The 15,229-nt window shown below is 39.1% G+C and overlaps 1 protein-coding gene across 16 annotated transcripts in view; it reads left to right on the plus strand.

Moving 5' to 3' along the window:
• Window positions 1-15,229, plus strand: part of SCMH1 (Scm polycomb group protein homolog 1) — a 41,959-nt gene that overhangs the window by 12,348 nt on the left and 14,382 nt on the right. For 6 of the 16 annotated variants that reach the window (XM_087970828.1, XM_087970833.1, XM_087970831.1 and 3 more), the window contains 4 exons: window positions 774-844; window positions 2,395-2,629; window positions 4,801-4,907; window positions 6,510-6,753. In XM_087970828.1, coding sequence (XP_087826954.1) covers window positions 774-844; window positions 2,395-2,629; window positions 4,801-4,907; window positions 6,510-6,753 — 657 coding nt within the window. Of the gene's footprint in view, window positions 1-773; window positions 968-2,394; window positions 2,630-4,800; window positions 4,908-6,509; window positions 6,754-15,229 lie in introns of those variants that run through there. The other 10 variants (XM_026679447.2, XM_026679450.2, XM_026679448.2 and 7 more) reach the window with 4 other exon arrangements.

Consider the following 15,229-nt stretch of genomic DNA (forward strand, 5'->3'; position numbering starts at 1 on the left):
CCAAGGGAAATCTTGTTATAATAATACAAAAACAGTAAAATGTCAGTACGTTGAAGTACACATTAGAGAAGGGGACTTGATTCATGCCTGCCATTTACATTGCCATATTTCAAACATCATAACAGGTAATTCAACCCTAACAGTCCATCTTGAATTCTTTGTTTGGAGGAGGAAGCTGTTTGTGGCAGAAATGCCTTTACTTCTGATATTTACAAGTTGCTTTGGGAGACTTGTTAGCTAAGAGTGAGATAGAATGTTAAAAAGTAAGCAACAATATTTTTAACAACATGCAATAATACTGGGATTCCAAAGGCATGGAGAACATTTTATGAAGAATAAAGGAAGAAGAATATAAAAGCATGTCAGAATTAGAATTATTTTATTGGCCAAGTGTGATTGTACTCTGATTCCATTACAAAAGAAAATCCACTTGTTAGAATAAATATACTGCTGTGTGTCCCTGGGAAAATGAAACTGGAGCATAATATAAGGGCAGCACATAAACTAAAAGCTAAATTAGATTTAAGCTTTGGCTAGGTTAAACATTCTCCCCTTGTGCTGATCCTTTTGTGACTAATGCCCAGGTAATTTAGCATGTCTCAGACTCCATCCAGATCAAGAATTGTTGAAAAAGAGTTGATTTTTTTTTTTCTGCAAGGAGGCCAAAAGGATAACCAGCCCGGCAACAAGCTTATGGAAGACTGAGCAGCTTTTCCAAACTTGCCTCCAAACCTTTTGTCACAGCCAGCCTTTGTTCTCCCTCTTCTCTTCAGGTCATTTTGCCTGGGATAAATACTTGAAAGAGACATGTTCCATCCCAGCTCCTGCCCATTGCTTCAAGCAGGTAATGGAGCATTCCATGTTCTAAAAGAGTTGGGATGAAGGGGTCTGCTTCTAGTCGGCTCATATACAAGTATGGAATAGACTCCTCTGCCTTCTGTTGGTGGGAGAAGAACAAACAAAGCAGGTACCCGGTTGTAAATTCTATACTAGAACAGAACTGAAAAAAAAAAGGTGCACTATAAGTACTAGAGTTGATGAAATAGCTCAGGAACCTTAGTTCACAGGTATTGCTGATTTAACATAGGCTGTATGTACCTACGGGTACAGGTAGTCATCACCTTACGACTACAACTGGGACCAGAATTTCTGTTACTAACCAAAGGCTGAGTCATGCTCAATTTTACAATATTTTTTGCCACAATTGTTAAGTGAATCACTGCAGCTGTTAAGTGAATCACTGCAGCTGTTAAGTGAATCATGCCATCATTAAATTAATCCAGCTTCCACCCTTGACTTTGCTTGTTGGAAGCCAGCTGGGAAGATTGCAGGTGGCGTTTACATGACTCCAGAATGCTGTAACCGTTGTAAATACTTGCTGGTTTCTGCATGCCCAAATTTTGACTCTGGAGATGCTGCAGTGGTTGTGTGAGCACCAGCTGTAAGTCACTTTTTTGGTGCTGTTGTCACTTCAAATGGTCACTAAACGAGTAGTAGTAAGTTGAGGACTACCTGCACTTCCAGATAAGACATTTCCTGTGTTTTCCTTACAAAATAATTCCAGGAAAAGGGAATTCATTGACTTATTGCTTCCCACTTGTGACCTCTCCCTCTCCTCTTTTTCCACACTGCTTTTACTTGTTTTTAACATTGTCATAATATCTGAGCTCAGATGTGACCTGCTGGGTATTGTCTTTGACTAGAATTTTAAAATAAAAGCCATTTATGCATAGATGGAATGCACTGTAGTAACCAAAGGGAATAATTGCCCCCCAAAAAGTCAATGTATAATTCTTAGCATGCCCGTTGTTTTAATATCATTTGCAAAGTGAAAGTACAAGAAGCAAAGACTTTGGAGTTCTGTGGAAGTATCAGATGTAATATGCTTGTAAAGGCACTGGGGGTAATTCCTCGCTTGTTCCATTCAGTGGGATCAAATAGGCAATATCATGGGAATTGGGTAAATGGTCTGCATAAGGCAGCTTGCATAAGGCAGCTTGCCATGACCTCAGGAGTGTTTAATGAAGAAGGTAAGCATGGAACTGTTTTAGTAGTAATAAAGTGGGACAGTTTGGTTGGAGTATGAAATTCTGTCTGTTTTACCTCAAGCGATACTGAAGAACAAAAGGAAGAGGAAAAGTTTAGATTTTAATGTCTTCAGTGGAAGAGAATTAATCTTCCATTCATGGTTGGATTTTCCTCTCTTCCCCCATTGCTTATTCTGTTATATCTCTTGGCATACTGATTGTTAATCAAAGCCCCAAAAGTTTTATTGATGTTCAGATGCCAGGAACAATGCTGTTCTGAATGAGGAGGAAGGAAGAGGAGTTTGGGGAAAGCATAAAATGAACTGCCTAAAGGACAAAGTGTGACCAAAAGCCTTGTTCTCCTCAGTCTTATGCCCCACCCAGCAATGAATTCAAGATCAGCATGAAGTTAGAAGCCCAAGACCCCAGAAACACCACGTCAACTTGTATTGCCACTGTGGTGGGGCTGACAGGTGCCCGTCTCCGATTACGTCTCGATGGCAGTGACAACAAGAACGACTTCTGGCGTCTGGTAGATTCTGCAGAAATCCAGCCCATTGGCAACTGTGAAAAAAATGGAGGGATGCTCCAGCCTCCTTTAGGTGAGTAGAATTAGAATTAGAATTAGAATTAGAATTAGAATAGAATAGAATAGAATAGAATAGAATAGAATAGAATAGAATTCTTTATTGGCCAAGTGTGATTGGACATACAAGGAATTTTCTTGGTGCTCTCAGTGTACATAAAAGAAAAGATAAATTCATCAAGAGTCAAGAATCATTAGGTACAACACTTAATAATAGTTATAGGGTACAATAAGCAATCAAATCATACTAGGAAACAGTCAATAAAAATCGTTAGGATACAAGCAACGAGGTTACAGTCATACAGTCATAAGTGGGAGGAGATGGGTGATAAGAAGGATGGGAGGATTAATAGTAATAGTAATTCAGACTTAGTACATAGTTTGACAGTGTTGAGGGAATTATTTGTTTAGCAGAGTTCGGGGAAAAACTGTTCTTGTGTCTAGTTCTGGTGTGCAGTGCTCTATAGCGTTGTTTTGAGGGTAGGAGTTGAAACAGTTTATGTCCAGCTGAAGCTTCCTTTGGCCCAAAAAAGGATTACTGCTTTCATCAATACCAGGAACAACCAGTGTTGTGCTGCAGCTGCCAAAAAAGCCAACACAGTTCTAAGCTGCATAAACAGAGGGATAGAATCACGATCATGTGAAATATTAATACTACTTTATAATGCTTTGGTAAGGCCACACTTGAAATACTGCATCCAGCTTTGGTCACCATGATGTAAAAAAGATGTTGAGACTCTGGAAAGAGTGCAGAGAAGAGCAACGAAGATGATTAGGGGACTGGAAGATAAATCATAAAGAATGGTTGCTGGAACTGGGTATGTCTAGTCTGATGAAAAGATGGAATAGGGGTGACATGACAGCATTGTTCCAATATCTCAGGGGCTGCCACAGAGGAGAGAGAGTCAAGCTATTCTCCAAAACATCTGAAGGCAGGAGAAGAAGTAATGGGTGGAAACTAATCAAGGAGAGAAGCAACCTAGACGAAGAACATTCCTAACAGTGGAACAACTTGCCTCCTGAAGTTGTAAATACTCCCAACACTGAAAGTTTTTAAGAAGGGATTGGATAACCATTTGTCTGAAATGCTATAGGGTTTCCTGCCTAAGCAGGGGGTTGGACTAGAAGAGCTCCAAGGTCCCTTCCAACTCTGTTATTCTATTCTATTCTAAATACGGTGTTTGCTAATCCAGGAGATCTCTAGTTTTACTAACTGCCTCTTCGTTGTGGTTAGTGTTGGTAGAGGAAGTCCCATCTCTTTTATATAAATCACTCACCATTTTCAGAAAAGCTCCTGCTTATTATTATTAGCTTCTGCTAATGCTGAAGAGGAGAAAAAAATCCCTCATGACTTCAATAAACCACAAGCACCTGGTGCTTTTGCCATATCTAACAGAAGACTCCTGAAAACGAACTCTATAGGAGTCTTGCTTTGTCTTCCTGCAAAGCACATTCTGTTATCAATTCCTAAATTTGCTGAGGTTAATTCTGCTTTCCCTTTGCTGTCCGTGGTGGATTCTTAGGAATTACTTCCCAAGTTGTAAGCAAGTCAACTCATATTAGCTGAGGACTGTTTAGCCATCTCAAGGACTTTCTTTTGTTTGCTGTATTGATTGCAAAAGATCTTAGTCTGTTCGTTCTTACGTCATTTTGTTCTTATCACATGTAACTAGGATAGCAGCTAGTCCGAAAGTCAGTTTAAACTAAATTTAAATATTTTAAAGGCTTTTGATCCAGTGTAGGTCATGACACTGAATGTAGCTAATTGATTATTCCTTGAACATTTGACTTACTGGTCTGGAAGTGTGTTTTCATATAATTCTTACTGTTTATCTGAGTAAGGGTGGTGCTATTGGAATTGGTGGTAGAATATGTTAAAATTAAAGAGTCATCGTTCTGTTTTATTGAACTACATCAGCACCACTTCCTTTGACTCCCTTTGTTTATTGCCATTATAGTTATGAATTTTCCATTTTGCACTAAAGTTTTCTTGTCAGGATTATTCTATTCTGTTTCTCATGTCTGTAAATGCTGTACTTCCTTTACACTTCCATAGATTAATGCCCTGTTGAAAGATTTACTAAGCCTTGTTACTGGGAGATCAATATTACTGAATGCTGTATTGGTGCCTTCATAATGGAAGGATGACTGCTAGAATGCCCTCAACTGCAGCTTCTCTTTTAACAGCCTCCGTCTCCACTTCAGGTTTTCGTCTGAATGCTTCCTCTTGGCCTATGTTTCTTCTGAAGACTCTGAACGGAGCGGAAATGGCTCCCATTCGGATTTTCCATAAGGTACTGTAGCATGCAGCCTTTTTCTGATCCCTGGTTCCATTTGTTGTGAGAAATAAGTCTGGCTATTTCTGCTTGATACACCACATTGGAAAAAATATATTTATTTGGTATATTTATACAGTTGCCCATCTGCTGAGGCACACATAAAAACAGAACAGGAAACAACCAAACACCATCACAATCCATTACATAAAAAATACCAAGTCAAGGCCCCTAAAAAAATTTCACTAGCACTTAACAGTTTAAACTGCACCCACATGACGGCTCCGTTAGCCCCCTGGTCTAGTGCTTCTGGAAGGCTGTCTGGTTGTCCATATTTGGGAGGGGGCTGTTCCCCAGGACAAGTGCCATGATACAGAAGGCATGTTTCATTTGGGGCCCAAAGCTCGTCCACTGTCCAGTTTGATGGGACAGGCAGAAACCCATCAGGGAGAAGCAGACCCGCCAGTAACTTGGCCCTAAGTTACTCGCTTTTTGTACGATCAGCATCTTGAATTGTATTTGGACAGCTGCTGGGATTTCTGGATGAGGTTCCTGTGAGTAATGTCTGTAGGCTGAAGAGATCAATCTTGGGAGAACTGTGTCTCTGTAGGCAATAAAATGGAATCGGGTTAAGTCGGGATTCATTCTGGGTGAACGCGTTTGTGTTAAGATTAAAGGCTAACAAGAGGGAAAGCTGAATATAGAAAAATCCATTTAAGGATTAAGGTGGGTGCAAGAGATACACTTGAGAAAAAAATGGCTACCAAACAATTGAGGATCTAGGGGTGTGCAGGTGTGGGAACCAAGATGTTAGGCTGTGTTACGCTTATATAGATGACTGGAGTCTAGCTTGGTAGAAACTGCTCTTTATCCTTTTTGGCTTGCTTTAACTGCAACAAAGGAAATTTATATAATCAAGTTGAGTCCTACATTTCCTTAGAGTGTGCCAGGTTTTAGTGAGAATTATTGCAGGTGTCTGACAGCAACCTTGACATTTGGGAGAAATTTCCTGACAACAGGAAAAGGGAAGGAATGTTAGAAGAGGGAGGGTTGGTTGGCTATTTCAGGAAGTCTGGACTTGCGGTCATAATGTTCAAGCCTCCTTTTAAAAAACCAGGATGTATTTTTAACCCCCTTACTTTAATGCTGCCCAATGGAACAGATACTGCTCAGAGAGCAGAATGCTGTTTCTCTTATTATACTGTGACATGTCTGTTCTCCCTAATTTTCAAATGGGGCACCTGATACTTTTCAGCACATCTCTGTTCTGTCACCATTCAGGATCCCTTGGTTTGAACTAAGTTATCCTTTCAGTGAACTTAGATAAAATCTCCCCAGATATAGCCTGCCTCCTGTGCAGCATGATTTCTTAAAATCAAGTCAATTTTTTTTTAAAAAAATGGTATCTGTCTATTATTTCTCAGATGTAGAACCTAATCAGATTTTTTTAAAAAACCAGAATTTCACAACGCATCTGAAATTGAGCTGTGAAGCATTTGAGTCATTCTGATGCAGAATCTTGACCTTTTATCATGCCTTGTGCATGTTTTGAGAAACATGACTAGACAAGTCTGGACCTACGGTTGACTTAAGGATGCTTACTGGACCTTTCTCCCCTAGGAGCCACCATCTCCATCCCAGAATTTCTTTAAGATGGGGATGAAACTTGAGGCTGTAGACAGGAAGAACCCACACTTCATCTGCCCAGCCACTATTGGTGAGGTACGGGGTTCTGAAGTCCTTATCACTTTTGATGGCTGGAGGGGAGCCTTTGATTACTGGTGCCGCTATGATTCTCGTGACATCTTCCCCGTTGGCTGGTGCTCACTGACTGGTGACAATTTACAGCCCCCTGGAACAAAAGGTAAGTGCACCATCACAGTTTCTACCACTGTTCACCCATCTATATCTCATATCTCTATGAGATTGATCAGAAAATCAGAGAGGGGGGCATTCAAAATGGCCTGGGCCAATCCTTAAAGTACTACCTAATAAGAGGATGCTACACCTTGGTCATTTTAGGAAAAAGAGGGTAGCCAATGACATCTCTTCCTTTCAGGTGTAACCTAATCTAGGAAGACAAAGCAACAGTGATGGTGGTTCCTCCAAGCTAAAAATGGTTGTTTAATTCCAGATCCTTTAGTAAAACATCTCTATTAGACATAATTTAATCTTGGATGAAAGTGCCAACTTGCCATGTGTCCCAGAGTCCTGACTGAAATATAAGGGAAGTGTGCCTCTCTGCCAGCTTTGTATGCCAGGTTGTTTTGTCACATAGCCAGCTAGGATTGAGGAACAGGGCAAGGGGTTGGCTCTGGTTTGTAGAAATCCTCCCTGATCAGAGAGCTTACCAGCATTCTGCTGTATTTTTATTTTTTGTATTCTCTTTTCATTTTCGATTTTGTTTGCCGGAGTAGAAAGGCAGAGTATAAATCCAATAAATTAACAGCCCTGGAGAAAAAGATGGCAGTGGAAGAACGGCACAAGAATGAATATATATCTCCAATACAGCATTGCTGGTTTGGATTAAATCAGCTTTTCTCTACCTTTAGAAGACAACTGTTTTTTATTTTATTTTTTTTATTTTTCAATGTATTTATTGCATTGGTTACAAATCTTAATAGCATTGGTTACAAATCTTAATATTTCATCAGTGTCTGAATTAAGAATTATTGAGAAAATTTTATAGTTGTAATGTTCAGCCTATTTCAGTAAACATTCCTGTTGTAATGATTGCTATAAATTCATGTTTTATAAAATATGGTGACAGAAAGAATAATAATACCTTCAGTGTCTTTGACAGCAGAAGATCTGCAAGCTGTCCAGGGAACCCTAATGTTCCATGGAACATAGTTTATTACACTCTAAGTTACTTGTTAAACCAAGCTAATTTTAGTGAAGAACATGTTTGTTTGCTCATTTATCTATCTTTTGAAAAGTCCCCATTATTGCACTAGTGCATTAGTGGCCACTTCTCTTAGTGGTCTTCTCTTGCCCAGAGTTAGATGATTTGTAACTTCCCAGGGAACTATTTAGGATTTGTAAAGGTGGCTTACAGGCCTTTAGACTAAAGAGCATTGCTTTGAGTGAACATAGCACTAGCATGTAGACATATATATCGCTTCACAGTGCTTTACAACCCTCTCTCAGTGATTTACAGAGTCAGCATATTGTCCCCCAAAATTTGGATCCTCTTGAGGTCGTAGAAAGGATGGAAGGCTGAGTCAACCTTGAAACCCTGTCAGGATCAAACTCCAGGCTGTGGGCAGAGTTTGCTTGCAATAGTGCACTTTAACTGCTGCACCACACTACATTTTGGTAGTGTGAGAGATTCCACTGAAGACTCCACTGAAGAACTGCCTGTCTCTGTCCTGCTCCTTCTCTGCATCCTTTTCTCTTTTGGCCTTCATCTCCATTTGTACTCACCCCATTAGATGCTTTGAAATCAAAACCCTGCTCCAGTTAGCATCAATAATAACAACTGCCATGTATTAGTGCTTCCTTTCATTTTTGTTTAGGTTGACTGTTGCTGGATCCCCATAATACTAACAATATATTGCAACTCTGATCTGAGTGCTGGCAATTCCACCACAAACACTGAAGTAAGCAGTAGCAATGTAGTCACACATTTTCCTTGATTCCTTGAACATACACCGAGTTTAGAAGCAGGTGTGGAATATTCTTCTGGAATTTCTAGAATTTTTGACTAGGACAAAGTGCAATAATAAAGGGCCCAAAGCATTCTTTTCTCAAGATTGCAAACATATTCCCCCCAAAAATATACAGGATTGCAAAGGAAGATGCCATTACCTTCTGGCACTTTGCTGGGATGCTGTGCTGCTTTTATCGGTGCTGATAAATCTTCCTCGTCTGTTCAAATCACCATAAGATTTAGCAGAGGCGGTATTCAGCAGGTTCTGACTAGTTCTGGAGAACCGGTAGCAGAAATGTTGGATAGTTCGGAAAACCGGCAAATCCCACCTCTGACTGGCCCCGCCCCCATCTATTCTCTGTTTCCCGAGTCCCAGCTGATTGGCTGGGTCTTCTTTTGTTGCCCTGCACAGGAGAACGGAGCTGGAAAGTAGGTTAGTGGGGCGGGGAGGGAATGGGATTTTGCAGTAACCTTCCCCCAGGAGTGGGGAGGGAATGGGGATTTTACAGTATCCTTTCCCTGCCACGCCCACCAAGCCACACCACGCCCACAGAACTGGTAGTAAAAAAAAAAATCAAATCCCACCACTGGCAGAGGCCCTATATGGCTTAGAGTTGCCCACCGAACAAAATTGCAAGTTTTGATACTGTTTTAGAAAGCAAAACTTTGGAATCTGTTGGAGTTGGGTGGCTTTTAAATTCAGGTAAATAAATCAAATAAATATGTCCACTAGTTCTGTTTACAGTGTATGTTAAAAACTGATCTCGTGTAAATTAGAAGATTGTAGTTCAAGCTCATTCTTTGTATTAATTTGTAAATCCATTCCATCCCTTCAGCAGCAATACTTAATTTTCCCAGCTATTGACCCATTGCAAGAAACGATCTATAGTTGGATTGTAGCTTAGTGGTGGAAAATGTGCTTTATATGCTAAAGATCCCAAGGTTAACTGCAGTTCAACAGTAGAAGCTTAAATGGGCAGTGGTGTCCTACAATGATATGAGTTTTCTCTAATCTGATGTCCTCCTAGTTAGTTTACACAACCCCATGCCCTTGGGCATGCTAGTTGAGGATAATGGGAGGTGTGGGAGAGCTGAAGACAACTATTCCACGGATATCTATAGTCTGCAAATTGTCCTTCTTTGGTTATTACTGTTCAAGCATATCAACTGATAATGCAAGCTTTGAAAATAGTTGAAAAATGAGTATATGCTGATATTTTAGGACTAGAGTTTGGCTAGTTGGAAGCAAAAAAACTCTGGAGCATTTTAGCTTCTTTAGCACTAGAGGGAGCAGATTATCTCTTCGGTAATCTTGAGTTTGCAGGAGCTGCCAGCTTCATATATGTAATAACATTTAAAACAAAGCTCTAATTTCAAGGATTCTTGCCTCGTGATCCTGTACACACAGTTTTAGTAACCATCAGAATAACTGTGAATCGGTATTTCAGGGGGCTGATGGAGAAATTCAGAAAAATCCCAATGTCGAAAATTGAAAATGGCAAATGTATTAATCTTCTATAGTTTGCTTTTTACTTCTTACTACCGTGTTTCTCATATAATAAGGCCGGGTCTTATTTTTTTTTGAGCCCCGAAAAAATGGCTAGGCCGTCTTTTCCGGGGTGACTTAATTCCCCCCCTTGCATCTTTGGGTGGGCGGCGACGGCTTGGATGTTGACCTCGGCGTTGGTGGGGCACTTTGTATCGGGTTCAACGCAGGCAGCACCATATCCAGGTGTGCAACAAAAGTACTTCCTAACGGCAAGCCCCCCGACCATTTCCCCCCCATTTTGCATGTTTTAATATAGGCCTTAATTTGTGGGGAGGGGCTTAATTTCATTTCATGCCTATAAAACATGCTGGGACTTCCTATCGGGGGAGGCCGTATTGTTGGAGAAACAGGGGATCTGTAATTACCTATCAACATTTAACCAGTTTTTGATAATTACTCCAACATGTTGATGACATTTTTATGGACATATATGCATATCACAGGAACAATTAACCATCTTTTTTTTTTAAAAAAAGGATTAAGATTCATTCTTCTCTCTTTGTTTGCATCTAATTTTCAAAGATTTTTTTTTTTTTCAGGGAGTGAGAAACTGGCAAGCCAGATTCTCGGTTCCTATTTTTTTAGCGTGGTCGACTAACAACTGATCTTGCCTCAGCTAATGATCCCTTCACATGCCTCTTGGCTGGCAAGAGGTGCCATTTTCAGATGGAGCCTTTCTGCGTAATCTTCGTTGCTGTCTTGGTTTTAGGACTTACGCAATGATTGTGTGCTGCTTGTTGCCCTGTTGTAAATCTTCCAGATCATGGAGAGCAAAATGAATGGTTAGTCGTAAAGGAGGATGCCTTTATCAGCAAGAACAGCTCAGGCAAATAATCTTTGTTATGGAGAAATTCTACAGAAAAACAGTTTGTTTAGTCGCCATTCAAAGTTTACAGTGATACTGAAAAAAAGCGGCTTTTGAACAATTTTCATACTTATATCCACCGCAGCATTCCCCTGGTCACATGATCGAAGTTCAGAAGCTTCGTAACTGGCTCATATTTATATTTATATTCATATTCAGCATCCCAGGGTCGTGTGATCGCCTTTGGGTGACCTTTTTACAAGCAAAGTCAGTGGGGAAGCCAGATTCATCTAACAACTGCATCACTAACTTAACAACTGCAGTGATTAACAAAGGTGGCAAGGAAGGTCGTAAAATGGAACAAAACTCACTTAACAATTCTCTCACTTAGCCAGATAAAAGTTGGTCTCAATTGTGGTCGTAAGTTGAGGACTACCTGTAATTAAAAAGAAATGTTCAAAAATTACTGGCAAAAATCGACGTGTACTGAATTTTTAACTGTAACATGCACCACCCTGGATCAAGCTGTACTCTTTGGATTCAGAGTCAACACTAATGAAGCTGGATTTCCTGGCATTCTGAAGCAGCTGGGAGACAGGATGATAAGAGTTAATTGTCTTTGGACAGGCTGTGAGCTAAAGGCAATTTTCTGCATTATCAAGAGATCTGGAATGTGAAGAGTAGGGTTTCAACCTTGGTACCCTTCCAGCTGGCAGAGACGCAGGGAGGTCTTGCCAAGCAAAGGAGACTTTTTAAAAAGATGCATTCTTTTCATTGCTGTGCCAAGGGCAATGAAAGTTACAGCACTGGAGCACAACTACAGGCATCTTTCCCAGTTTTCTTTGTTCTGGTTGATGCAGTCACCCATTCAAACAACTTTATTGTGCTTAGCAGGCATGCAAAAGTTAATTGTTTTTAAAGTTACTATAGCTATGTGTTAAATGGCACCTGACAATTCTTCCCGTACTTGTCAGCCTTTTTTAAAAAAATAATTGTGAACGGATTAAGGGTTTAATCAGCTTTGATACTTTGGGCTGGAAGGGAGAATAGCTTCAGGCAGAAATTGGTAGGAATGATGTCTCTGTCAGAAGATCTGTATCTCTATTCCTCCTCCTCATTCAGTTGAATTGCCAGAAGATAAACCCTGACATAATTGTAGATTTGTCTATCTAGACTTCACCATTTCCCAGTTCTCTGCCTGTTTTGAAAGTTGAATGGAAAACTTGGTATCTTACTGTATTGTGTAGTGGCAGAAGATGTAATCGGGGACCAGAGTCATTCTGTAGCCTTTGCTGTTGAGTATTACGGCTTCAGGAAAATGCTTGCTTCTGAGTATGAGTGGTGAGTTTGCTCTTAGGCATAACTATGTTGACTTAGGTGACTCTATGCTCTACCCACAGGTATCTTCTGAAATGAAGTACTTTTCATCTCGCACATTTTTACACATTTTCTCTGTGGCTTGTTTTTAAAAGCTATCCAGACCACTGTTCAGCAAAGCTTTCAATTATTTAAAAAATAGAAACATAAAATATAAAACGCAATATATGGCAGCATATTAAAAGTATGTGCTTGCCCACTATCATTACTTTGTCTAGATGGTATGATTGATGATAATCGGTTTGGATAATTGGCTTTATTGTATGCTGCCCAGAGTCACCTTGTATGAAATGGGCAACTATATAAATTTGATGAATAAAAATAAAATCATTAAAATCCCTAGAATTCAACATTAGTTTATTTTGGAGTTGTGCATTCTGTATTCCATAATAGTCTACACAGGCATCTAATCAGCATTACTAGTCAGTAATGCTGACTGGGGAATTCAGAGAGTTGAAGTCCACATCTCTTAAAATTGCCCAGGTTGAGAAGCACTAGTTTTGTGGGTGTCATATGTTCATAGTAGATACGCATCCTCCTGTTGGTTGAAACTACCACACCTAGCTCGCTAGAGAAGGCTTGAATGCTGAGAACAGTGGAAAGAAAGTGAAGAAGAGAACAACCAGCAGCAAGGTTGATGGATTCAATTACAGTGATGATGAGTGATAGTTGGAAGACCTAAGAGACCAAGATATGGACAGATTGTCATGGAGAGAATCAAAAATGAGTTGAAAAATGACTTGATGGTCCATAATCAGTCAAATATCCGGTTCCAAATAATGGAAGTAACAGTAGGTTTGATATTGTTGGATTGCAACGTTCCAAATTCAACCATAAATTTGTACTAACTTTCCCTTAAGATTTTGGTAAGAAATAATTAGATGCTTGGAACAATGCATTCTGGAAATAAAGAACATAGATTTTAGCAACCATCAAGAGAGTTATGACAGGGAGATTTCTATTGTTCTGTTTCAAGTTAAAGAATTCCATTTTAGAGGATAGATAAAGGTAAAACCCTGGGTTTAGAAAAATATTTGGTGACATTTCCAAGATTTATCCGATTTATCCTTGAACCATCCTGGCAATTCTCGTCGGGGGTAAGTGCCACCTGTAAAACATCTTATACAAATTTTCTTTATATGCAGTTGACATTGTCATTTTATAATTTTGAGACCACAATTTTTGCCATTTATCTAAATCAATCCCATATCTGAAATTTTTCCCCCACGCAATCATTGTTTCTTTTACTTGTTCTTCCTCTAATTTAAACTCTAGCAAATGTCCATAAAGTTTTTTGATTACTTTTTCATCAGTACCTGTCAAAATTTTATCTAAATCAGTCAACTTGTCATAGATACCTTCTGTTTTAACATCTTTATCAAATCTAGATTGTATTTGCAAATATAAAAACCAATTCATTTTTACACCTTGTTCTTCCAATACTTGCATAGATTTAAGTTCACACTTTTCATTCAATATCTCACCATATCTAACTGTTTGTTCCTTTTTATATATTATTGGATAGGAAAAAGCTTCAATAGTAGATAACCATAGTGGAATTTTTAAATAATATTGCTTTTTTATCTTCTCCCAGTTTAGAAACAATGCTTCTCGAATATAATGTCTTCTAAAATACCCCTGCATTTTAGTTCCCTTATACCAGAGGAAGGCATGCCACCCTAACAGCAAGTCTTCTAAATTCAAAAGTCTAGTATTCCTTAATGTTATCCACTCCTTTACCCACATCAGACTTGTCGCTTGGTAGTATAATTCCCAATTGGGCAAAGCAAATCCTCCTCTTATTCTTGCATCTTGTAACAATTTAAGTTTTATTCTCGCTTTCTTCCCCTGCCAAATGTATTTTAGCACTATTTTGTTTAAATGTTCAAAAAATTCTTTCCCTAATCTGATTGGAATTGTCTGGAATAAGTATAAGATTCTGGGCAATACATTTATCTTAATTGTAGATATTCTCCCAATCCGTGATAATTGTAAATTTTCCCATTTTATCAAATCTGTCGCAATCTGTTGTTTAAGTTTGAGATAATTGTCCTCCTTAAGTGTGCTACATCTTGGTGTTATATGTATCCCTAAATACTTAACCTGGATCCCCAAAACTTCCTCCAATTCTTTCTTTCGTCTTACTAACGTGTTCTTTGCTAAAATCTTTGTTTTATCTTTATTTTCAAACCTGCTCCTTTCCCATACTCTTCTATCTTTTCTATCAGTTTAGGTGCAGACTCCAATGGATCCTCTAATATAAATACCAGGTCATCTGCAAAAGCTTGTAATTTATACTCTTTTTTAATTTTCATTCCTTTTATTTCTTTTTCTTCTCTGATGTTCCTATTCAGCACTTTCAGTGTTAACACAAACAACAGCCTTGTCTGGTGCCTTTTCTTATATCTATAAAGTCTGTTAACTCTCCAGGAAGCAAGGCAGAGGATTATTTAATGCGCTATAACTAATATGGGACTGAAAATAGGGATTAAACTTTACCCTGGTCTTGTGGCAGTCATGGAATATAATATTCGCATTGAGTTGGAGATACTGATAGCTCATAATCATTTTATGGCTTATTTAAAGTAGACTTTGATGCTGTACAGATTGCAGAGTGTTAGCTTACATCCCATATGTATTTGTACATGCTGAAAAGAGACAGCGTTTATATAATGGCGAGATACTTCATGTGCAAATCATTAGCATCCTCCCTTTTAAGTATGTTCAGGCAGTTTGGGTAGCACATCAGGAGAAATCCCTTGAAAGTACATAAGGTGATAGCAAAGACCATTTCCTAGAAGAATATGGAGTCTCCCGCTCCCTGAACAGAGACTGGACATGTTGTGAGGATATTCTGATTCTGGATTTCCTTCAGTCTCCTTTCATATAGACAGTCTATCTCAGGTTGAGTGACTTCATGTTTTTGAACCGCCCCATGAAAAATAATCTTCCAGATG

The sequence above is a fragment of the Notechis scutatus genome, chromosome 8 (genome assembly GCF_049901735.1).
Source record: "Notechis scutatus isolate UNSWTSFEM ecotype Mainland chromosome 8, rNotScu1.2, whole genome shotgun sequence".
Lineage (NCBI taxonomy): Eukaryota > Metazoa > Chordata > Lepidosauria > Squamata > Elapidae > Notechis > Notechis scutatus.